The 26,464-nt window shown below is 46.4% G+C and overlaps 1 protein-coding gene across 1 annotated transcript in view; it reads left to right on the top strand.

Annotated features, from left to right (window-relative positions):
* Positions 1 to 208: 208 nt before the first annotated feature.
* LOC311149965 (tumor protein p73-like) overlaps positions 209 to 26,464 on the top strand; it is a gene marked incomplete at its 5' end in the record, with an annotated part of 68,627 nt that continues 42,371 nt past the window's right edge. The window contains 4 exons of the mRNA XM_084187182.1: positions 209 to 247; positions 8,340 to 8,526; positions 9,033 to 9,148; positions 9,792 to 9,901. Coding sequence (XP_084043308.1) covers positions 209 to 247; positions 8,340 to 8,526; positions 9,033 to 9,148; positions 9,792 to 9,901 — 452 coding nt within the window. The remainder of the gene's footprint in view (positions 248 to 8,339; positions 8,527 to 9,032; positions 9,149 to 9,791; positions 9,902 to 26,464) is intronic.

The raw sequence follows: 26,464 nt of genomic DNA on the forward strand, positions 1-26,464 counted from the left end.
AAAATGGTGGATTTTGGTGAAATAAAAGATGATTACATACTTCTACATCTCCATAATTCTCCCAAACAGCAATTAGAGCCGATCAAATCACTTTCGGGGAATTCACATAGAACGTGATAGGAATTTACACTTCTTATCTAAAATACTAATTTCTTTCTTTGCCATGTGCGTTGAGAGGGATTCGGGAAAGTGTTGTTATTGCTCGACTATGGTCAATGGGATGGGGGATATAGCTGAGGAAGACTGCGTGGGTTAACATATTTGGACAGTTAACTAACTTTGCGGTAAGCAAACCGGAGCATGTCCACAGGGATGACAGTTTGGCAATTATCACTCGGTGTCCACCAGCTTGTCTGGACCTGTACCTTTCGTCCATTGGCCTGGCTGACTGTATAGAGATGCGTCTCTCTTTCTGTCTGTCTGTCTGTCTGTCTTTTTCTCCAATTTGAAGGGGGGTTCTACTAGCCTACACTATATATATAAAAGTATGTGGACACCCCTTCAAATTAGTGGCTATTTCAGCAACACCCATTGCTGACAGCTGTATAAAATTGAGCACACAGTCATGCAATGTCCATAGACAAGCATTGGCAGTAGAATGGCCTTGCTGAAGAGCTCAGTGACTTTCTACATGGCACCGTCAAATGTCTGCCCTGCTAGAGCTGCCCCAGTCATCTGTAAGTGCATTTATTGTTTAGTGGAAACATCTAGGAGCAACAACGGCTCAGCCGCAAAGTGGTAGGCCATACAAGCTCACATAATGGAACCGCCAAATGCTGAAGCGCGTTTTTTTTCCTTACATGTATTTAACCCCATTTTTTCACTAACTGTAAGTTGCTCTGGATAAGAGTGTCTGCTAAATGACTAAAATGTAAATGTGATGTTGTACCCCCCCCCCGATTCTGATGATGATGTATAAAATGGTTGAAACTAGTGGGGAGGTACTTTTCCACAATTTCACATTGGCCTAAGAACAAAAAAGTATTAGAGTATTACCATCATGCTAATGACATTGTAGCATGTAGCATGCTAATGCCTAGTAAAAGTCTACACACCCCTTGTCAATCTTCACATTTTGCTGCCTTAACATTAAATATAAAAAGGGATTACATTTGTTACTTTTCCTACAGATATAAGCAACCTACTCCACATATTGAAAATGAAATAAAGTTAGAGAAAACATTCTAAATGAATAATACAATGAAAAAAATTATAAGATGCCTTCATTGCGCATGTCTTCACACCCCAGAGTTAATACTTGGTGGAAGCACCTTTGTCAGACATTACAGCTCTGTATAATTTGTTATAATATTCTACCAACTTTGCACAACTCATGTGTTCATTGTTTTGGTCAAAATTATTAAAACTCAGTCAATTTGTTTGGGAATCATTGATGGACAGCAATATTCAAACCTTGTCTCTGATTTTTAAGTAAGAACTTAGACTAGACCACTCAACACCTATTGGAAAGCCATTCTACATTTACATTACATTTTAGTCATTTAGCAGACGCTCTTATCCAGAGCGACTTACAGGAGCAATTAGGGTTAAGTGCCTTGCTCAAGGGCACATTTACGTCATTTAGCAGACGCTCTTATCCAGAGCGACTCACCAATTGGTGCGTTCACCCTATAGCCAGTGGGATAACCACTTTACAATTTTTTTGGGGGGGTAGAAGGATTACTTTATCCTATCCCAGGTATTCCTTAAAGAGGTGGGGATTCAAATGTCTCCGGAAGGTGGTGAGTGACTCCGCTGTCCTGGCGTCGTGAGGGAGCTTGTTCCACCATTGGGGTGCCAGAGAAGCGAACAGTTTTGACTGGGCTGAGCGGGAACTATGCTTCCGCAGAGGAAGGGGAGCCAGCAGGCCAGAGGTGGATGAACGCAATGCCCTCGTTTGGGTGTAGGGACTGATCAGAGCCCGAAGGTACAGAGGTGCCGTTCCCCTCACTGCTCCATAGGCAAGCACCATGGTCTTGTAGCGGATGCGAGCTTCAACTGGAAGCCAGTGGAGTGTGCGGAGGAGGGGGGTGACGTGAGAGAACTTGGGAAGGTTGAACACCAGACGGGCTGCGGCATTCTGGATGAGTTGTAGGGGTTTAATGGCACAGGCAGGGAGGCCAGCCAACAGCGAGTTGCAGTAGTCCAGACGGGAGATGACAAGTGCCTGGATTAGGACCTGTGCCGCTTCCTGTGTAAGGCAGGGTCGTACTCTCCGAATGTTGTAGAGCATGAACCTGCAGGAGCGGGTCACCGCCTTGATGTTGGCGGAGAACGACAGGGTGTTGTCCAGGGTCACGCCTAGGCTCTTCGCACTCTGGGAGGAGGACACAGCGGAGTTGTCAACCGTGATGGCGAGATCATGGAACGGGCAGTCCTTCCCCGGGAGGAAGAGCAGCTCCGTCTTGCCAGGGTTCAGCTTGAGGTGGTGATCCGTCATCCATACTGATATGTCTGCCAGACATGCAGAGATGCGATTCGCCACCTGGTTATCAGAAGGGGGAAAGGAGAAGATTAGTTGTGTATCGTCAGCGTAGCAATGATAGGAGAGGCCATGTGAGGATATGACAGAGCCAAGTGACTTGGTGTATAGGGAGAAAAGGAGAGGGCCTAGAACTGAGCCCTGGGGGACACCAGTGGTGAGAGCACGTGGTGCGGAGACAGCTTCTCGCCACGCCACTTGGTAGGAGCGACCGGTCAGGTAGGACGCAATCCAGGAGTGAGCCGCGCCGGAGATGCCCAGCTCGGAGAGGGTGGAGAGGAGGATCTGATGGTTCACAGTATCAAAGGCAGCAGACAGGTCTAGAAGGACAAGAGCAGAGGAGAGAGAGTTAGCTTTAGCAGTGCGGAGAGCCTCCGTGACACAGAGAAGAGCAGTCTCAGTTGAATGACCAGTCCTGAAACCTGACTGGTTTGGATCAAGAAGGTCATTCTGAGAGAGATAGCAAGAGAGTTGGCTAAAGACGGCACGCTCAATAGTTTTGGAAAGAAAAGAAAGAAGGGATACTGGTCTGTAGTTGTTGACATCAGTGGGGTCGAGTGTTGGTTTCTTGAGAAGGGGAGCAACTCTCGCTCTCTTGAAGACGGAAGGGACATGGCCAGCGGTCAAGGATGAGTTGATCAACGAGGTGAGGTAGGGGAGAAGGTTACCGGAGATGGTCTGGAGAAGAGAGGAGGGGATGGGGTCAAGCGGGCAGGTTGTTGGGCGGCCTGCAGTCAAAAGTCGCAGGATTTTATCTGGAGAGAGAGGGGAGAAAGAAGTCAAAGCATAGGGTAGGGCAGTGTGAGTAGGACCAGCAGTGTCATTAGACTTAACAAACGAGGATCGAATGTCGTCAACCTTCTTTTCAAAGTGGTTGACGAAGTCATCCACAAAGAGAGAGGAGGGGGGGGCGGGGGGGGGGAGGATTCAGGAGGGAGGAAAATGTGGCAAAGAGCTTCCTAGGGTTAGAGGCAGATGCTTGGAATTTAGAGTGGTAGAAAGTGGCCTTAGCAGCAGAAACAGATGAAGAAAATGTAGAGAGGAGGGAGTGAAAAGATGCCAGGTCGGCAGGGAGTTTAGTTTTCTTCCATTTCCGCTCCGCTGCCCGGAGCTCTGTTCTGTGAGCTCGCAATGAGTCATCAAGCCACGGAGCTGGAGGGGAGGACCGAGCCGGCCGGGAGGATAGGGGACACAGAGAGTCAAAGGATGCAGAAAGGGAGGAGAGGAGGGTTGAGGAGGCAGAATCAGGAGATTGGAGGGAGAAGGATTGAGCAGAGGGAAGAGATGATAGGATGGAAGAGGAGAGAGTAGTGGGAGAGAGAGAGCGAAGGTTGCGGCGGCGCATTACCATCTGTGTAGGGGCAGAGTGAGTAGTGTGGGAGGAGAGCGAGAGAGAAAAGGAAACAAAGTAGTGGTCGGAGACATGGAGGGGAGTTGCAGTGAGATTAGTAGAAGAGCAGCATCTAGTAAAGATGAGGTCAAGCGTATTGCCTGCCTTGTGAGTAGGGGGGGACGGTGAGAGGGTGAGGTCAAAAGAGGAGAGAAGTGGAAAGAAGGAGGCAGAGAGAAATGAGTCAAATGTGGACATAGGGAGGTTGAAATCCCCCAAAACTGTGAGGGGTGAGCCATCCTCAGGAAAGGAACTTATCAAGGCGTCAAGCTCATTGATGAACTCTCCAAGGGAACCTGGAGGGCGATAGATGACAAGGATATTAAGCTTAAATGGGCTAGTGACTGTGACAGCATGGAATTCAAATGAGGAGATAGACAGATGGGTTAGGGGAAAAATTGAGAATGTCCACTTGGGAGAGATGAGGATTCCTGTGCCACCACCCCTCTGACCAGATGCTCTCGGGGTATGCGAGAACACATGGTCAGACGAGGAGAGAGCAGTAGGAGTAGCAGTGTTTTCAGTGGTAATCCATGTTTCCGTCAGCGCCAGGAAGTCGAGGGACTGGAGATTAGCATAGGCTGGGATGAAGTCAGCTTTGTTGGCAGCAGAACGGCAGTTCCAGAGGCTGCCTGAGACCTGGAACTCCAGGTGTGGGGTGCGTGCAGGGACCACCAGGTTAGAGAGGCAGCAGCCACGCGGTGTGGGGCGTTTGTGTAGCCTGTGCAGAGAGGAGAGAACAGGGATAGGCAGAGGCATAGTTGACAGGCTGTAGCAAATGGCTACAATAATGCAGAGGAGATCGGAATGAAATGAACTAAACATCTGGGACAGTAGAGAGCAGGGCCTCCCTCACCAAAAACTTCTACTTCTAACAACTATAATTGTTTCACTGAACCACCCGAACAAAAACTCTACCAACTTCCACCTTTAGAAATCAGAATTGTTGTGAACCACAGCGGTTCAATGTTTAAAGGAATAGACTCAACCCACTTTATTCAGCTAGCTAACTATGACACCATAGCTAACTAGCATGCTAGCATCCAAAAACACACAGTTTAGCACCAACACTTGCATCCAAAAACACACAGTTTAGCGCCAACACTTGGTCACAACAAACCACCAATAGTGTGTTAACACACTAAGCAGATAATTCATGTCCGTGTCTGTTGGCTAGCTAGCAATGGCCACTGTGTTGACCTTGTTTGAAGAACGGCTAGCTAGCTAGCTTCGTGCTACCCCCGGCACCGCCGAACAACAATGCCAACCCACAGTAACTAACCACAACAGCCCACGATGCCTAGCTATGACGCCATAGCTAACTAGCATGCTAGCATCCAATAACACACAGTTTAGCACCAATACTTGGTTACAACAAACCACCAAGAGTGTGTTAACACACTAAACAGATAATTCATGTCCGTGTCTAGTTTCTTTCGTAACGCAGCAAAAAATTAAGCGTTGGTTAGCTAGCACATTAACATTGGAAACAACTCTCCACCGTTGCACTAAACAGATAATTACCAATAAACGTTACCAGTAGCTACCCGCTAGCTAGCTAGCATACCAAGAGTGTGTTAACACACAAAACAGATCATTCATGTCCGTGTCAAGTTCCTTTCATAACGCAGCAAACAAATTAAACGTTGGCTAGCTAGCTAGCACATTAGCTAGCACATTAACATTGGAAACCACTCTCCACCATTGCACTAAACAGATAATAACCAATAAACGTTACCAGTAGCTACCCGCTAGCTAGTTAGCCTCGTGCTTCGCCGGGCTCCGCCGTAACAATACTTAAACAATACGTAAACAATACTTACCTACAATAATTGCCTACGGAAACCTACAATAACTACCTAAATAAACTACCTACCTACGATCTAAATACATGGTTTAAGCTTTACTCAACACCATATGAGAAGCCAAGCTTACCTCCTGCTAGAGAAAAACACAACCTCTCCCGACGAAGTGGCGGGCCGGGCGGGTGTGTCTTGGTTTAAAAATCTGTGTGAATGTCTTGCTGAAAAATAAAACTCTATCTCAGGGTTACAGTAGGTTTTATAGAAGACTAAGGCGGGTTTTCCTTTTTACCTGGGCTTTGCTCCTTTCATATTGTCACGCCCTGGCTCTGGGGACTCTTATGTGTTGAGCCAGGGTGTTAGTTTCTATGTTTAGTGTTCTATGTTATTGTTCTAGTTCATGTGTTTCTATGTTGGCCGGGGTGGTTCCCAATCAGAGGCAGCTGTGGCTTGTTGTCTCTGATTGGGAACCATACTTAGGCAGCTTGTTGGCACCTGTTATTGGTGGGATCTTGTTCCGTGTAAGGTTTGTTTTGGTGTTTAACCTTGGACTTCACGTATTGTTTTGGTTTGTTGTTTTGTTCGTGTGTACTAGAAAATAAAGAATGTACGCATATCACGCTGCGCCGTGGTCCGGTTCTTACAACGATCGTGACACATATTTATTTTGATCCTGACAAACTCCTCAGTCCCTGCCAATGACAAGCATACCCATAACATGATGCTGCCATCACAATACTTAAAAATACAGAGAGTTTCACTATGTGTTGTGTTGTATTGGACATGACCCAAACCTGTAGTTTTTAATTTAGGCCAAAAAGTTAATGTCTTTGTTGTGTTGTCTTGCAGTATTACTTTAACACAGACTTCCATCTTTTCACTTTGTCATACATGCCAGTAATGTTGAGTGAATGCAATGTTGTTGATCCCTTTATATTTTCAAGTATTGTTGTGGCAGCATCACGTTATGCCTATGCTTGTCACAGACAGGGACTAGGGAGTTTTATAGGATGAAAATAAATATGAAAGGAGCAGAGCCCAAGTAAAAAGTTAGAGGAAAACCTGCCTCAATCTTCTGAAAACGTAACCCTGGGATAGAGTTTTATTTTACAGCTGAACAATTTCCCAAATGTTTATGCTAAAGACACACCAGAATGGCTTTCCAGGAGGGGTTGAGTGTTTCTGAATGGTCCAGTCTCTGTCTTGACTTAAATCTGCTTAAAAAAACAGAGACAATGTTTGAATATGGCTGTCCATCAATGAAAATGTACTGAGCTTGAGCAATTTTGACAAAAACAATGGATATATGTTGCCTTAAGAGTTGTGTAAGGTTCGTAGAATCTTATTAAAAATGATTCACAGCTGTAATGGCTGCCAAAGGTGCTTGCACCAAGTATTAACTATGGGGTGTGAAGACATACGCAATCAATGCATCCTCACTTTGTATTTCTTAGTAACTTGGAAAATGTAAAATAATTTTTCTAACACTTTCAAAATGTGCAGTAGGTTGTGTAGATCAATAGGAAAAAAATCTAATTTAATCCGTTTTAAGATTTTATCTTCAGGCAGTAGAATATGTAGACTTTCACTAGCTACCATATCTCAGAAGACAGTACATGCTTATCATTCTACCAGGGCTTTTGGACACATTGTTGCCTCTGCATTGAGATTCAATGTAGCATCTGCATTGAGATTCATTGTAGCAAGTCCACACAAAACAAAATGCTATTTTGCTGAAGGTTCTATTTTGATGTCCTCAGGTGGATTTTGGGGATTTGTTGATAGTGCTGGGGCATGTTGAAGCTTGTCTGGTAAAACACCCCCCCCCCCTTAAGTTTGAAGGAATCTGAACCTCCATTGCAGTAATGGCAGATTACTTGCATGATGCACTTCAGTTAGATATCCAAACATTTGGACTGAAGAACTGTCCTTGCAGTTCTTGAATACATCATTGCCTGTCTATAATAGCATCTTAGCTGAGTATCTCCAATGTAGTTAGTGCATTCCTCAGTAGATTTGTTTCAATTTAACAAGCTTGTGATATTGAATATTCCATTTGGAGTTTGAATACAGTTTTGATTGTATTACATTTTTAGGCTCTACTGGACTCCTACTGGACTCCACACACACACACACACACACACACACACACACACACACACACACACACACACGCACACACACAAACAAACACACTTCGCTTTTTGGACTGACATGTTATCCTCCAGGAATCATATCTCACTTTGCTACAACACCCACAAGCCCAGTCTAGAAGATAATGATCATGTTCATTCCAGCAACCGAATAGTCCTTACTATTTTACTGCATGTTTTACGGCCTTCAAAAAGTCCTCATGTATTTTCCCTCATATTTCAAATCTCTCAATTTGTTCTACCGTAGTACTACTCTGAAAGGATTACTGTGGTCATAACCGTTCGTGTTGTACTTTGGTAATACCATCACTCAGCACTTTGGTTAGAAAGAGTGTATTTCTTTATACATCAATCTCACACCCTCATCACCAATATCCCTCATCACCATATGGACCCTCCATAGTGTAATATGACTGAGACATCGTAATGAACAAAAATGATGTCACAAAAAATAACACTATACCAGTGATTGGTCAAAAATAACAACCCCCTTCTATCTTGCCCCTCTTCAGTATTCCCCGCTGTTAAAGAAGCTCTACTGTCAGATTGCCAAGACCTGTCCAATCCAGATCAAGCTGTCCTCAGTCCCACCCCACGCCAGTGTCATCCGTGCCATGCCTGTCTACAAGAAGGCAGAGCACGTCACGGAGGTGGTCAAGCGCTGCCCCAACCATGAGCTGGGGCGGGACTTCAACGACGGTAAGCCACCTCGATAGCCATCGACACCACTCGTGTCACCGACTGACCCATTTCCACAACGGATTTGACTTCGGACGATGCACGTCTGATGTGGTTGTTTGGGCTTCCTTACTTAAATGCACTTGTATACTACTCTGGATAAGAGTGGCTGCTGCATGACTGAAATGTAGTAAAGTGTAAATGAAATATCGGTTTTGGGTACTGTAAAAATTCATGGTAGTTTTGGATGGATGAACAGATGGATGGATTCATTGATTGGGTGATTGATTGATTGACTTGTATACTACTCTGGATAAGAGTGGCTGCTGCATGACTGAAATGTAGTAAAGTGTAAATGAAATATCGGTTTTGGGTATTGTAAAAATTCATAGTAGTTTTGGATGGATGAACAGATGGATGGATTCATTGATTGGAATCCCCCCCCCCCTCCCGTCCCCCTCCCCCCCTTCCCGTCCCCCTCCCCCACCCCCTTCCCCACCCCCTTCCATCCCCCTTCCATCCCCCAGGCCAGGCGGCCCCCGCCAGTCACCTGATCAGGGTGGAGGGGAACAACCTGTCCCAGTATATGGACGATCCCATCACGGGCAGGCAGAGTGTGATGTTGCCCTATGAGAACTCACAGGTGAGTGGCTCCCCACAGCTAGGACCCCAACAGAACAGCCCACGCTCACACAATACAAAAGAACTGTAAGCAACCCAATTGCTGGTGTGCCGTAGCCACTACTGGATGTTGTTCCAACCAGGCACCACAAACAATACTACCAATCCCCACACCTGATCTCCAGAAATGTTCAATAAAAAACTTGATGTGTCTGCAGCACTCCATGACTTGGGTTGCTTATCCCTGCAGTAGAACATGGGGGTTGGTTGACATTTAAAATCACCACAAAACACAAATCACAGTATTCATTTGAATTGGTTATTTAGATGTAGTATACCTATTTAGTTTTTATATTTTAGTTGCACTTGATTTTAATTGATATTTTCAAAATAATATATATTTTCACCATGCCTGACTTTTATGATGTAACATCTTATGACAACACTGCCATCTAGAGGTAATAAAATATACAGCTTATATTCTGTCCGTTATATTCAGTCTGATGCGTTAGGGTTGGTTTCACACAAGCCCTGACAAAATAGTTTTTAAATCAATACTTTAAATGGGAAGCCCCAGTGTGTCGTCATGGGGTGGTATGATGTGGTGCCTTGGCAATCAGACTGCCTTGTGATTGGCCAGCGGACAGTAAAGGTCTCTCTGATAGGTGGGAACAGAGTTCCCCACCATCCTTTACAACTTCATGTGCAACAGCAGCTGTGTGGGAGGGATGAACAGGAGACCCATCCTCATCATCATCACCTTAGAGACACGCAAGTAAGTCCATGACACTGTGTGTGTGTGTGGTTGTGTGTGTGTGCGTGCCTGCTTGCATGTGTGTGCCTTAACAGCTTACAGCTCATTTTAACTGACTTTATGCACACCTAACGTAAATGCTACAGGTGGTAATATGCATTATAAAATATGCTATAAGCCTTAATAATAGCCTGTGGCTCCTTATACGACTATAACACCTTACTGAGGGCATACACTACAGTTATAATGTATTATTGTTATAAACATACAGTGGGGGAAAAAAGTATTTAGTCAGCCACCAATTGTGCAAGTTCTCCCACTTAAAAAGATGAGAGAGGCCTGTAATTTTCATCATAGGTACACGTCAACTATGACAGACAAATTGAGAAAAAAAAATCCAGAAAATCACATTGTAGGATTTTTAATGAATTTATTTGCAAATTATGGTGGAAAATAAGTATTTGGTCACCTACAAACAAGCAAACTTCTTCTTTAAGAGGCTCCTCTGTCCTCCACTCGTTACCTGTATTAATGGCACCTGTTTGAACTTGTTATCAGTATAAAAGACACCTGTCCACATCCTCAAACAGTCACACTCCAAACTCCACTATGGCCAAGACCAAAGAGCTGTCAAAGGACACCAGAAACAACATTGTAGACCTGCACCAGGCTGGGAAGACTGAATCTGCAATAGGTAAGCAGCTTGGTTTGAAGAAATCAACTGTGGGAGCAATTATTAGGAAATGGAAGACATACAAGACCACTGATAATCTCCCTCGATCTGGAGCTCCAACAAGATCTCACCCCGTGGGGTCAAAATGATCACAAGAACGGTGAGCAAAAATCCCAGAACCACACGGGGGGACCTAGTGAATGACCTGCAGAGAGCTGGGACCAAAGTAACAAAGCCTACCATCAGTAACACACTACGCCGCCAGGGACTCAAATCCTGCAGTGCCAGATGTGTCCCCCTGCTTAAGCCAGTACATGTCCAGGCCCGTCTGAAGTTTGCTAGAGTGCATTTGGATGATCCAGAAGAGGATTGGGAGAATGTCATATGGTCAGATGAAACCAAAATATAACTTTTTGGTAAAAACTCAACTCGTCGTGTTTGGAGGACAAAGAATGCTGAGTTGCATCCAAAGAACACCATACCTACTGTGAAGCATGGGGGTGGAAACATCATGCTTTGGGGCTGTTTTTCTGTAAAGGGACAAGGACGACTGATCCGTGTAAAGGAAAGAATGAATGGGGCCATGTATCGTGAGATTTTGAGTGAAAACCTCCTTCCATCAGCAAGGGCATTGAAGATTAAATGTGGCTGGGTCTTTCAGCATGACAATGATCCCAAACACACCGCCCGGGCAACGAAGGAGTGGCTTCGTAAGAAGCATTTCAAGGTCCTGGAGTGGCCTAGCCAGTCTCCAAATCTCAACCCCATAGAAAATCTTTGGAGGGAGTTGAAAGTCTGTGTTGCCCAGCGACAGCCCCAAAACATCACTGCTCTAGAGGAGATCTGCATGGAGGAATGGGCCAAAATACCAGCAACAGTGTGTGAAAACCTTGTGAAGACTTACAGAAAACGTTTGACCTGTGTCATTGCCAACAAAGGGTATATAACAAAGTATTGAGAAACGTTTGTTATTGACCAAATACTTATTTTCCACCATAATTTGCAAATAAATCCATAATAAATCCTACAATGTTATTTTTCTGGATTTTTTTTTCTCATTTTGTCTGTCATAGTTGACGTGTACCTATGATGAAAATTACAGGCCTCTCTAATCTTTTTAAGTGGGAGAACCTGCACAATTGGTGGCTGACTAAATACTTTTTTTCCCCACTGTATACAGTTGAAGTTGGAAGTTTACATACACTAAGGTTGGAGTCATTAAAACTCGTTTTTTCAACCACTCCACACATTTCTTGTTAACAAACTATAGCTTTGGCAAGTCAGTTAGGACATCTACTTTGTGCATGACACAAGTAATCTTTCCAACAATTGTTTACAGTCAGATTATTTCACTTATAATTCACTGTATCACAATTCCAGTGGGTCAGAAGTTTACATACACTAAGTTGACTGTGCCTTTAAACAGCTTGGAAAATTCCAGAAAATGATATCATGGCATTAGAAGCTTCTGATAGGCTAATTGACATCATTTGAGTCAATTGGAGGTGTACCTGTGGATGTATTTCAAGGCCTATATTCAAACGCAGTGCCTCATTGATTGACATCATGGGAAAATTAAAATAAATCAGCCAAGACCTCAGAAAGAAAATTGTAGACCTCCATAAGTCTGGTTCATCCTTGGGAGCAATTTCCAAACGCCTGAAGGTACCATGTTCATCTGTACAAACAACAGTACGCAAGTATAAACACCATGGGACCACGCAGGCGTCATACCGCTCAGGAAGGAGACGTTCTGTCTCAATCCCAGAACAACAGCAAAGGACCTTGTGAAGATGCTGGAGGAAATAGGTTCAAAGAGTATCTATATCCGCAGTAAAACGAGTCCTATATCGACATAACCTGAAAGGCCGCTCAGAAAGGAAGAAGCCACTGCTCCAAAACTGCCATAAAAAAGCCAGACTACGGTTTGAAACTGCACATGGGGACAAAGATCATACTTTTTGGAGAAACGTCCTCTGGTCTGATGAAACAAAAATAGAACTGTTTGGCCATAATGACCTTCGTTATGTTTGGAAGAAAAAGGGGATAGCTTGCAAGCCGAAAAACACCATCCAACCGTGAAGCATGGGGGTGGCAGCATCATGCTGTGGGGGTGCTTTGCTGCAGGAGGGACTGGTGCACTTCACAAAATAGATGGCATCATGAGGAAGGAACATTTTGTGGATATATTGAAGCAACATCTCAAGACATCAGTCAGGCATTTAAAGCTTGGTTGCAAATGGGTCTTCCAAATGCACAATGACCCCAAGCATACTTCCAAAGTTGTGGCAAAATGGCTTAAGGACAACAAAGCCAAGGTATCGGAGTGCCCATCAAAGCTCTGACCTCAATCCTTTAGAAAATTTGTGGGCAGAACTACAAACCTGATTCAGTTCCATCAGCTCTGTCAGGAGGAATGGGCCAAAATTCACCCAATTTATTGTGGGAAACTTGTGGAAGGCTACCCGAAACGTTTGACCCAAGTTATACAATTTAAAGGCAATGCTACCAAATACTAATTGAGTGTATGTAAACTTCTGACCCACTGGGAATGTGATGAAATAAATAAAAGCTGAAATAAATCATTCTCTCTACTATTATTCTGACATTTCACATTCTTAAAATAAAGTGGTGATCCTAACTGACCTAAAACAGGGAATTTTTACTAGGATTAAATGTCAGGAATTGTGAAAAACTGAGTTTAAATGTATTTGGCTAAGGTGTATGTAAACTTCCGACTTCAACTGTATGCATGCACCATTTTTCCGTATTTATTTTTTAGAAATGTTTGAAACAAGTTTGTAAGGGTTGGTGTTAGGTGTGACCCAGGTGCGGTGCAGGATAGACCGTAGGCAGTAGGCAAGGATGGTGAATCAAGGATTTTTACTGGTGGTCCAAAAGCCATGATACAAAACAACGGACTATACACGAAAACAAATGAGGAGCACATAGGTCTCCAAAAACTGGCTGACATTAAACAATATGAAATACTAACTCTGACTGGAAAAACACAATGACACAGGGAGAACACTTCTCGAGTACCTGTAACTCCATCACATGATCCGACACTGATACGTACTGCTTGACATTAAGGAACTAGCAGAGAAAACTGAGCAAGGGAACACAGGGAAGTGAGGACATAAATACACAGGTGAATCAGATAGCCACAGGTGACACCAATAGGCAGATAATTAGTCCCGACTGTGAGTGAGTAGGTGCCTATGGTTGTTGGAGGATGACACCTAGTGGGTCCCTCCAGAACTGCGACCCACTATTTTGTGTATGTCCATTACATGAAATCCAAATAAAAATCAATTTCAATTACAGGTTGTAATGCAACAAAATAGGAAAAACGCCAAGGGAGATGACTGCTTTTGCAAAGTACTGTAAAGGACACCAATAATAAGAAGAGACTTGCTTGGGCCAAGAAACACGAGCAATGGACATCAGACCGGTGGAAATCTGTCCTTTGGTCTGATGAGTGAAAATTTGAGATTTTTGGTTACAACCGTCGTGTCTTTGTGAGACGCAGAATAGGTGAACGGATGATCTCCGCATGTGTGGTTACCACCGTGAAGCATGGAGGAGGAGGTGTGATGGTGTGTGTGTGCTTTGCTGTTGACACTGTCTGTGATTTATTTAGAATTCATGTCAGTTATTGTCAGGTATTGTGAAAAACTGAGTTTAAATGTATTTGACTAAGGTGTATGTAAACTTGCGACTTCAACTGTAGGTCTTATAATGTTTTATTACTGAACTTATCATATGTTGCTTCTTTCTATGTGGTCATTTCCATGTAAAAGGACCTATGAGCATCAGCATGTGAAGTTCATAGGACCATGTCAAATTGGGTGTCAAATGAAAGCTGAGTCTATATTTTTGAGAAAGTAAGGCATATATACAGTACATTTTTTCACCATTTTCCATTCAAAAAAGTTGGTATAAGCAAAGGCTTTGATTTCTGGTCAAACAGATGGAAAATTGGTCTTGAAACTCTCGACCCACTCCACTACAGCCCTGTTGATGTGAGTGGGGGCGTGTTTGCCCTCCTTTTCCTGTAATCCACAATCATCTCCTTTGTCTTGCTCACGTTGAGGGAGAGGTTGTTGTCCTGGCACCACACTGCCAGGTCTCTGAACTCCTCCCTATAGGCTGTCTCAGTGTTGTCGGTGATCAGGCCTACAACCATTGTGTCCTCAGCAAACTTAATGATGGTGTTGGAGTCGTGCTTGGCCACGCAGCCGTGGGTGAACAGGGAGTACAGGAGGTGACTAAGCACACACCCCTGAGGGGCCCCCGTGTTGAGGATCAATGTGGCAGATGTGTTGTTGCCTACCCTTACCACCTGGGGGCGGCTCGTCAGGAAGTCCAGGATCCAGTTGCAGAGGGAGGTGTTTAGTCCCAGGGTCCTTAGCTTAGTGATGAGCTTTGCAGGGACTCTGGTGTTGAATGCTGAGCTGTAGTCAATTAACAGCATTCTCACAGAGGTGTTCCTTTTATCCAGGTGGGAAAGGACAGTGTGGAGTGCGATTGAGTCATCTGTAGATCTGTTGGGGTGGTATGCGAATTGGAGTGGGTCTAGGGTTTCTGGGATGATAACATAATATAATTTTATCGCTTTTATCCAAAGCGATTTACAGTCATGTGTGCATACATTTTTACGTATGGGTGGTCCTGGAGATTGAACCCACTACCCTGGCGTTACAAGCGCCATGCTCTACCAATTGAGCTACAGAGGACCACGATGATGGTGTTGATGTGAGCCATGATCAGCCTTTCAAAGCACTTCATGGCTAGTTATGTGAGTGCTACAGGGCGGTAGTCATTTAGGCAGGTTACCTTCGCTTTCTTGGGCACAGGGACTATTGTGGTCTGCTTGAAACATGTAGGTATTACAGACTCAGTCAGGGAGAGGTTGAAAATGTTGGTGAAGACACTTACCAGCTGGTCCACGCATGCTCTAAGTACACGTCCTGGTAATCCGTCTGGCCCTGCGGCCTTGTGAATGTTGACCTGTTTAAAGGTCTTGCTCACATCGGCTACGGAGTGCGTGATCACACAGTCGTCCGGAACAGCTGGTGCTCTCATGCATACTTCAGAGTTGCTTGCCTCGAAGCAAATATAAAATACTTTGAGCCCGTCTGGTAGGCTCGCGTCACTGGGCAGCTCGTGGCTGGGTTTCCCTTTGTAGTCTGTAATAGTTTGCAAGCCCTGCCACATCCGACGAGCGTCAGAGCCAGTGTAGTAGGATTCAATCTTAATCCTGTATTGATGCTTTGCCTGTTCGATGGTTTGTCTGAGGGCATAGCGGGATTTCTTATAAGCGTCCGGATTAGTGTCTCGCTCCTTGAAAGCGGCAGCTCTAGCCTTTAGCTCGGTGCGGATGTTGCCTGTAATCCATGGCTTCTGGTTTGGATATGTACGTATGGTCACTGTGGGGACGACGTCGTCGATGCACTTATTGATGAAGCCGGTGACTGAGGTGGTATACTCCTCAATGTCATTGGATGAATCCCGGAACATATTCCAGCCTGTGCTAGCAAAACAGTCCTGTAGCTTAGCATCTGCTTCATCTCACCACTTTTTTATTGACCGAGTCACTGGTGCTTCCTGCTTTAGTATTTGCTTGTAAGCAGGAATCAGGAGGATAGAATTCTGGTCAGATTTGCCAAATGGAGGGTGAGGGAGAGCTTTGTACGCGTCTCTGTGTGTGGAAGAAAGGTAGTCTAGAGTTTTTGTCCCTCTGGTTGCACATTTAACATGCTGGTAGAAATGAGGTAAAATCAGTTTAAGTTTCCCTGCGTTAAAGTCCCCCGGCCACTAGAAGCGACGCCTCTGGATGAATGTTTTCCTGTTTGCTTATGGCCGTTTACAGTTCATTGAGTGTGGTCTTAGTGCCATCATCGGTTCGTGGTGGTAAATAGACAGCTACAAAGAATATAGATGAAAACTCTCTTGGTAGATAGTGTAGTCTACAGTTTATCATGAGATACTCTACCTCAGGCGAGCAAAACTTTGAGACTTCCTTATATATCGTGCACTAGCTGTTGTTTACAATTATACATAGACCACCACCCCTTGTCTTACCAGAGACTGCTGTTCCATCCTGTCGATACAGTGTATGTTATTCATGTATTTGTTCAGCCACGACTCAGTGAAACATACGATATTACAGTTTTGAATGTCCCGTTGGTAGGATATACGTGCTTGTAGTTCATCCACTTTATTATGAAGCGATTGTAAATTGGCCAATAGTATCGATGGCAAAGACAGATTAGCCACTCGTCGCCGGCTCCTTACCAGGCACCCCGATCTCCTTCCGTGATATCTCCTTTTCTTTCAACTGCGAATGACGGGGATGAGGGGCCTGTCGGGTTTCTGGAGCAAATCCCTCTCGTCCGACTCATTAAAGAAAAATTATTTGTCCAGTTCAAGGTGAGTAATCGCTGTTCTGATGTCCAGAATCTCTTTTCCGTCATAAGAGACGGTAGCAGCAACATTATGTATAAAATAAGTTACAAACATTGCGAAAAAACTAACAAAATAGCACGGTTGGTTAAGAGTCCATAAAACGGCAGCCATCCAAAATTAAACTGCGTGGTCGTTGTTCTTATTCAGCTGGTAAAAAGCAGAATGTTTTGGTAGAGATTTGGTTGAGCTCCTGAGTGGCGCAGTGGTCTAAGGCACTGCATCGCAGTGCAAAACTGTGCCACTAGATCCTGGTTCGAATCCAGGCTCTGTCGCAGCCGGCCGCGACCGGGAGACTCATGGGCGGCGCACAATTGGCCCAGCGTCGTCCAGGGTAGGGGAGGGAATGGCCGGCAGGGATGTAGCTCAGTTGATAGAGCATGGTGTTTGCAACGCCAGGGTTGTGGGTTCGATTCCCACAGGGGGCCAGTATAAAATAAAAATAATAATAATATGTAAGTCGCTCTGGATAAGAGCGTCTGCTAAATGACTAAAATGTAAATGTAAACAACCTTAACAAAATAGCTGTGCCAAGTGTTGTTGGAATACCTGGAGAGTTGGGTCCCTGGCCTGTAGATGTAGTTTCACAAGTCACATCTCCTGTTGAGAGAGAGGATGAAGATTTTCAGGCGAAGCTATTATCCTTTCTGAGATATGAAGGGAAGACTGTGGCTGATGTTAAGTCCCTCTGGTGCTGACCTCAACGCTGAACTCGTTAGTGCCATAAGTTCACTGGTAGAGAAATGCAACAATGTGCCATCTGAGACTCAGTTGCCGTAAGCTACGTATGTTCTCAGGTGTGAAGCCCACTCCTAGTGGAGAGGAAGAGTATGACGCATGGGCTGAGCAAACCACCCATTTTCTAGAGGAATGGCAGTGCACCGACAATGTGAAAAAGCAGAGAATAATATAAAGTCTTTAAAGGCCTGCTGCTGACATTGTGAGGTTCTTCAAGACAGGAAACCCCCATGCTACAGCGATCAAATACATGAAGGCTCTAGAAACCGCATTCGGTACCACCGAAAGTGCACCTGATCTCATGGTAAGTGTCAGCTTCCTGCCTCCTGTTTGTCTCCGGGCCTCTAGAGGTCATCTGTGTTCCCCTCTGCCTTAGTTCTTCCTCGTGTGTCCTTATTAGCTTTATCCAGGTCACCTGTGCCTTGTTTCCCCTAGAGTATTTTAGCTGTGTTTTTTCCCCTTGTTCCTCACTTGGTTTTTGAGTTCTGGCTATGTGTCTCCTGCTGTGTCCCACAGAGTCTTTCCGAGTAAGCTTTTCTAAGTTATCTTTATTTTGTTTTTCTCCCCTCGTGGAGTTATTTTTTTTTTCCTCCTGTTTTGTTTACTGTACCTCTGTTAGTATACCTCTTTCTGAGAATAACTTTTGTTGGATTATTTTTGAAGTGCAAAGAACCTTTTTTTTATATTAAATCTACTTTGCCTGGAGTATTGCCTTGGGTGTTTCGTTTGGGTCCAACTATACCTCCTCTGTGGCTAAGGGGTAGAACACCCAACTCTCCACATCTGAGACCTGAGTTCAAGCCCAGATTGTGACAGAAAAACCAAGTCAATTATGGACTCAGAAACACTCAGTTCCAAGGACCTGTTGGCGGTGATCGCTCGACATGAGGCATCTTTCCAGCGCCATGAAGCCGTTCTCAGCCGACAAGAAGAGCTGATGGCTAGTCATTCTCAACTCCTGGCCGATATGATGAGTTCCCTCCGCCAGCTCTTTGAACGCCTCCCTGGTCCTTCCCCTTCCTCCAGGTCACCCCCCAGTGACTACAGGCCTTCTCCAGTGGCGGAGCCCCGACTACCACCTCCCAAGCCCTTTTCTGGGGATCCAAGCTCTTGCCAGGGTTTCCTCACCCAATGCTCCCTCACCTTCGAGCTCCAACCCTCAAGTTTTCCCACAGACCGTTCCAAGATTGCCTACATCATTACCCTTCTTTCAGACAAGGCGCTCTCCTGGGCCTCTGCGGTGTGGCAGTCCCAGGAGGCCTGTTGTGACTCCTACGCTGCATTTGTAGAAGAGTTCAAGCGGGTGTTCGATCATCCTGTCAGTGGGCGGGAAGCTTCCAAGCGCCTACTGTCTCTCCGTCAGGGTCCCCAAAGCACGGCAGATTTTGCCATTGAATTCCGGACCATAGCAGCAAGGAGCGGATGGAATGATGAAGCGCTGAGGGTCTGTTTTCAGGGAGGGTTATCTGAGCCCCTTCAAGATGAGTTAGCCACCCGAGAACCAGCTGGGGATCTCGAGTCCCTCATAGCCTTGGCCATCCGCCTGGACAATCGTCTAAGAGAGCGGAGAACGGCTCGCCGCCAGGTGTCTCAGTCCCAAGTTCCTCTGAGCAGCTCTGTTTCTCCTGTTTGGGCTCCGTCATTCAGAGCTTCCCCGGCTCCTGAACTGCTCCAGGATTCCCCGGAGAACATGCAGTTAGGCCGTTCCAGGCTTTCTCCCAACGAAAGGGAACGTCGCATGAGGGAGCGTCGGTGCCTCTACTGCGGGGTTGCCGGCCACTTCCGCTCCACTTGCCCCAAGCTTTCGGGAAACGCCTGTCCCCGCCTAGCTACAGGAGGGCTGTGATGGGGAAAATTAGAGCTCCTCCTACTAACGCTGTCCTAGCTATTCCAGCAACTCTGTCCTGGGAGGGCCACCAGCATCGGGTCCAGGCTATGATCGATTCCGGTGCCGCAGGTGATTTCCTGGATTTAACCTTGGCTAAGGAACTTAAGATCCCTACCCAACTACTTCCTCAACCCCAGGCAGTTACAGCCTTAGATGGCAGACCTCTGGAACCAGGAAAGGTTACAGAGGCGACTCAGTCCCTGCGACTTACCATCTTTCAACACCAGCAGGAGGAGACCTTCTATCTCATTGACTCCCCCGAGTATCCTATTATCCTGGGTCACCCTTGGCTATGCAGACATAATCCCCAGATCGACTGGCCTACTGGCACCATTCTAAGCTGGGGTCCCACTTGCCAACTCACCTGCATGCTTCAGAGTCCCTCAGCCCCTAGTACCCAGTTTCAAGAGTCTGTTGACGTCTCCCGAGTCCCCAGTGTTTACCATCGGTTCAAGGCAGTGTTCAGCAAGTCCCGGGCTACTTCCTTACCGCCTCACCGCACGTATGACTGTGCCATTGATCTACTCCCTGGTTGCTGCCCTCCTAGAGGTCGGATCTTTTCCTTATCCTCCCCCGAGCACTCAGCTATGGACACCTACATTAAGGAGTCCTTGGCAGCCGGCATCATCTGTGCCTCTACTTCCCCGGCTGGGGCGGGCTTCTTTTTTGTTGAAAAGAAAGACGGGGGTCTTAGGCCTTGTATCGATTACCGGGGACTCAACAAGATCACGGTTCGGAATCGATACCCCCTTCCTCTCATGGCCACTGCTTTTGAGCTGCTTCAAGGGGCTTCCATTTTTACTAAACTGGATCTCCGCAATGCTTACCATCTCGTGCGGATCCGGCAAGGAGACGAATGGAAGACGGTATTCAACACGCCCACGGGGCACTATGAATATCGGGTGATGCCGTTCGGGCTCACCAATGCCCCCGCAGTATTCCAAGCCCTGATTAATGATGTTCTCCGGGATATGCTTAATCTGTTCGTCTTCGTGTACCTGGACGATATCCTCATCTTCTCGAGGTCACTGAAGGAGCATGAGGGGCATGTTAGCAGGGTTCTCCAGAGGCTCCTTGACAATCACCTCTACGTTAAACCTGAGAAGTGTGAATTTCATGTTTCCCAGACTCAGTTTCTCGGGTTTATTGTCACTCCCGGCCACCTAGAGATGGATCCCAAGAAGGTCAAAGCGGTCCACAGCTGGCCCACACCTGCCACGGTCAAGGAGGTTCAACGGTTCATTGGCTTTTCTAACTTCTATCGGAAGTTCATTAAGAATTTCAGCTCTGTGGTAGCCCCCTTGACGACGCTTACCAAGGGAGGAGGGACCAAGATTCACTGGGGTCCGGAAGCAGCAGGGGCCTTCGAGGATCTCAAGCGCAGCTTCACTTCTGCTCCGATTCTGGTGATCCCTGACCCAGAAAGACCTTTCGTGGTGGAGGTGGACGCCTCAGAGGTGGGGGTGGGAGCCGTCCTGTCACAGAGGGGTGAGGATGGGAGATTACACCCTTGTGCCTTCATGTCTCGCCGCCTGTCTGAGGCCGAGCGCAACTACCACGTGGGGGATCGAGAGTTGCTTGCGGTAAAACTGGCCTTGGAAGAGTGGCGCCATTGGCTTGAGGGGGCTCAGCATCCTTTCCAGGTTCTCACAGACCACAAGAACCTGGAATATCTCCAACAGGCAAAGCGGATGAACCCTCGGCAAGCACGATGGTCCCTTTTTTTTAATCGATTCCAGTTTCTCCTGTCTTACAGACCTGGCACCAAGAACGTCAAGCCGGATGCCCTGTCTCGAGCCTATTCTCCCAAGATACAAGAGAAGCCCTTGGCATCGATTATTCCGAGGTCTAGGATCGTCGCACCTCTTCAGTGGGAACTAGAAAGAGGGGTACGTGAGGCCCTTGTCCATGAGCCCGATCCAGGCGGTGGTCCTGCCGGACGCCTGAACGTTCCTCTCTCTGTTCGGGCCCGCGTCTTGCAGTGGGGTCATGAGTCGCCCTTGACATGCCATCCAGGTAGTGCTCGCACACTGGAATTCCTCCAGCGGCGGTTTTGGTGGCCGTCCATCAAGAAGGACGTGCAGGTCTATGTTGAGGCCTGCCCTGTGTGCAACCAGGGAAAGTCGACACGTCAGCGACCCCAGGGACTGCTCCATCCCTTACCTGTTCCTCGCAGGCCATGGTCACACCTTTCTCTGGACTTTGTTACGGGACTTCCTCCATCCCAGGGCAACACAGTCATCCTAGTGGTTGTAGACCGATTCTCTAAGGCTGCCCGGTTTATTCCCCTGCCCAAGCTGCCCTCGGCCAAGGAGACTGCTGAGCTCCTCATGAACCATGTCTTCCGGATATTTGGAATTCCCCTGGACGTTGTCTCCGACCGAGGTCCCCAATTCTCGTCCCGGTTTTGGGGGGCCTTCTGCAGGCTTATTGGGGCCACAGCCAGCCTATCGTCTGGGTTCCATCCAGAGTCTAATGGCCAAACGGAACGGATTAATCAGGATCTGGAGACCACCCTGCGGTGTATGGCGGCCAGTAATCCCACGTCTTGGGCCACCTATATTATTTGGGCTGAATATGCCCACAACACCCTCCAGTCCTCAGCCACCGGATTGTCCCCCTTCGAATGCCAGTTCGGATACACCCCTCCATTATTTCCAGAGGAAGAGGCGCAAGTTGGTGTTCCCTCGGCCCAGCGCTTTGTCCAACGCTGTAGGCGGACCTGGAAGAAGGCCAGGCGTACCCTCCTTCGGACCTCCCAGAGATACCAAAGTCAGGCTAATCGCCGCCGCCGGACGGCCCCTAGTTTCCGAGCTGGTCAGAGAGTTTGGTTGGCCACTAAGAACCTGCCCCTCCGGGTCGAATCCAAGAAGCTTTCCCAGAAATACATCGGCCCTTTCCGCATAGCAAGGAAAGTTAACCCTGTTTCTTATCGTTTGGTTCTCCCTCGCTCCCTTAGAATTAACCCCACTTTCCATGTTTCACTACTAAAACCTGTCTTGTCTTCTCCCTTTGCCCCCCCACGCAGACCCCCGCCACCTCCCAGGATCATTGACGGCCAGCCAGCCTACACAGTGCGCCGGATACTGGACTCCCGGAGGGTCCAGAACTCTCTGCAGTATCTGGTGGACTGGGAGGGCTACGGGCCAGAGGAGCGCTCCTGGGTTCCAGCCAAGGACATCCTGGACCCAGGTTTGATCCGAGAGTTTCGCACCCTGAGGCCAGGGTGTTCTGGAAGGAACGTCAGGAGTCGTTCCTAGAGGAGGGGGTCCTGTCAGCTTCCTGCCTCCTGTTTGTCTCCGGGCCTCTAGAGGTCATCTGTGTTCCCCTCTGCCTTAGTTCTTCCTCGTGTGTCCTTATTAGCTTTATCCAGGTCACCTGTGCCTTGTTTCCCCTAGAGTATTTTAGCTGCGTTTTTTCCCCTTGTTCCTCACTTGGTTTTTGAGTTCTGGCTATGTGTCTCCTGCTGTGTCCCACAGAGTCTTTCCGAGTAAGCTTTTCTAAGTTATCTTTATTTTGTTTTTCTCCCCTCGTGGAGTTATTTTTTTTTTCCTCCTGTTTTGTTTACTGTACCTCTGTTAGTATACCTCTTTCTGAGAATAACTTTTGTTGGATTATTTTTGAAGTGCAAAGAACCTTTTTTTTATATTAAATCTACTTTGCCTGGAGTATTGCCTTGGGTGTTTCGTTTGGGTCCAACTATACCTCCTCTGTGGCTAAGGGGTAGAACACCCAACTCTCCACATCTGAGACCTGAGTTCAAGCCCAGATTGTGACAGTAAGGTTGAGAAACATATTCCAGAGTGAAGGAGAGAAGCTTTCAGCTTACCTGTTGAGACTTGACAAATTGCTGCACACTGTGTATCGAAAAGGAGGCATTGAGCTGTCAGAGATTAATCTCACACGCATTGGCCAAGTAGTGAGAGGTTCATCCTCACATGACATGGTTGCGCTTCGTATTCGCATGACCTATAAGCTGCATGATCCACCAACCTTTACTGAGCTGCTGCAGGAAGTAAGGGAGGAGGAGGACATGATTCAAGACAGGAACACAACAAAGAGTGTTGTGAAGTCCTCAGCTGTTGCTCCTGTTGCTACAGTTTGCAAATAAGCTAATACGGAGATAGAAGTGCTGAGAAAAGAGCTAGAAGGTTTGAAAACTGAAATTACACTTCTCATATCTGCTAATGTCACAGCAGCTCAATCTGACACACAAGGGTCAGATGTTGCATTTAAAAGCAAAAAGAAAAGAGTAAATCCATCCCAAGAACAGACACAGGCCGACAGAAACCCCCAAGTATTCTGGTATAGATGTGGAGAAGATGGCCATTTCAAGAGAAACTGTGAAGGTGAAGAGAACTTGAGGAAAGTCAACACACGCCTGATCAAACAAAAGCGGTCTTTGGGAAACTACAGAGGGACCCAGTAAAGGAGCGACCTGACGTCCCAGTGAAGAAACGTTCCACAAAGTGCCACAATTATGAAGACATGAAAGACATGCTATCTACCTGTTTAGTTGGCCCAAGTTCTGTCGTTCCTGTACAGATTGAATGTATCTATGCTAAAGCTTTATTATATAGTGGTTCTCAGATTACTCTACTTTACAGATCCTTTTATGACAAGTACCTGACGCATTTGCCATTGATTGCTATAGGAAACTTAGAGATATGGGGCCTTAGCTCTGAGCAGTATCCATATGATGGCTATTTGTCGCTCAAGCTTGAGTTCTCAGGATCGGTTGTGGGCATAGCAGAGACCATTGAAGCACTTGTGTTGGTATGTCCAGATCCGGCCATGAATGGTGACTTGTCTATTCTGGTCGGCACAAATATGTCTGTAGTGAAGAGACTTATGACTGCTTGCAGAGAAAAGGAAGGTGAAGGTTTCCTTAGCACACTACAAGTTCATCCTGCTATCAAGGAGGAATATGAGAGGATGAGAGAAAGCTCAACTGATGATGACGAGAAGAGAGGAACGGTCTGGTTCGCACAGACAAAACCTGTCACCCTGCCACCTGGTGGGCAGGCGAGAGTTACTGGAATTCCAAAGTTTCCTGGGATACCTTCTACTCAAACCCTTCTGTTAGAGAGGCCTGAAATCCAGACGGTTGCAGTTGTGTCATCAAGAAGAATCACCCTTACTGTCAGGAATGTCTCGACAAAGGAGATCACCCTGAAACGAGGTACGCCTATTGCTCATATGTTTCCTGTAAATGTTGCTCCTGGTGTTCCATTGAAAAGTAAGTAGGATTCATCTGAGAAACTGACATCTTCTTCATTCAACTTTGGAGATTCTCCAGTGCCTGAGGGATGGAAGAAGAGGTTATGTGAAAAGATGATGGAACGGAAAGAAGTGTTGAGTTTGATGTGGGTTGTTCAAAGAGTACTCACCACACCATCATAGATACTGAAGACAAACCGTTTAGGGAGAGATCTCGCCACTTGGCCCCAGCTGATGTTGAAGATATGAGGAAGCATCTTAATAACTTGAAAAGTTCTGGGATCATATCTGAGTCGAGAAGCCCCTATGCATCTCCTATTGTGGTGGTGAGGTTAAAGAATGGCACCATACGCATGTGTATTGATTACAGGACCCTCAACAAGCACACTGTTCCCAACCAGTACACAGTCCCACGTGTGGAGGATGCTCTGACATGTTTGAGTGGGAGAAAATGGTTCAGTGTGTTAGAGCTCAGAAGCGGATACTATCAAATCCCAATGGGCGACACAGATAAAGAGAAGACTGCATTTATCTGTCCAGTTGGATTTTACCAATTTGAGAGGATGCCGCAGGGTGTGTCCGGAGCACCTGCAACATTTCAATGTGTTATGGAACAGACAGTTGGAGACATTAACCTACTCGAAGTTCTTGTTTACCTCAACGACTTAATCGTGTTTGGAAGGATGCTGGAAGAACACGTGCAGAGGTTACTCAAGGCGTTAGACTGCTTGAAAAGTGAAGGCCTAAAACTGTCCCTTGACAAGTTTCAGTTTTACCACACATCTGTCAACTATGTTGGACATATCAAATCCCAGAATGGAGTGGCAACAGACCCCTCAAAGATTGAAGCTGTCACCATGTGGCCAAGGCCTGAAACTGTGACTGCTCTGCGTTCTTTCCTAGGATTCTGTGGATATTACAGATTATCTGTGAAAGACTACTCTAAAGAGTTACCCCCTGAATCAGCTCTTATGTGGATATCTTCCCACAGAAAATAAAGGAAGAAAGTCTAAGGAAGAGGAGAACGCCTACCTCAACCCCTCAGAACATTTGGATCAAGGTGGAATGGCATTTGAGACATTGAAGGAAAGCCTCACAAAAGCTCCTGTGTTGGCTTTTGCTGATCCTCAGTTACCATACATTCTACATGTAGATGCTAGCCGCGAAGGGTTAGGTGGAGTACTGTACCAAGATCAAGGTGAGGGTCTGCATCCTGTGGCATTTGTGAGTTGAAGCCTGACCACTTCTGAACGCAACTACCCAGCTCACAAGTTAGAGTTTATTGCGTTGAAGTGGGCCGTGGTTGATAAACTACATGATTACCTGTATGGGGTCAAGTTCGAGGTTAGAACAGACAACAACCCATTGACATATGTCCTCACGTCCGCAAAACTCGATGTCACTGGTCATCGTTGGCTGGCTGCGTTGTCTACCTATGACTTTAGTCTGAAGTACAGGCCCTCATCAGCAATCTGCAGTGGAACAAGATTGGAGAGACCTTCCTGCATTCGGTGTTAGAGCCATGTGCCAGATGTCTAATGTTGTTAGAGTAACTCCTGGATCATCTCATAGTAGAGTGATTGATCAGTTGGGAGCC

The sequence above is a fragment of the Coregonus lavaretus genome (genome assembly GCF_964263955.1).
Source record: "Coregonus lavaretus genome assembly, chromosome: 22".
Taxonomy (NCBI): Eukaryota; Metazoa; Chordata; class Actinopteri; order Salmoniformes; family Salmonidae; genus Coregonus; species Coregonus lavaretus.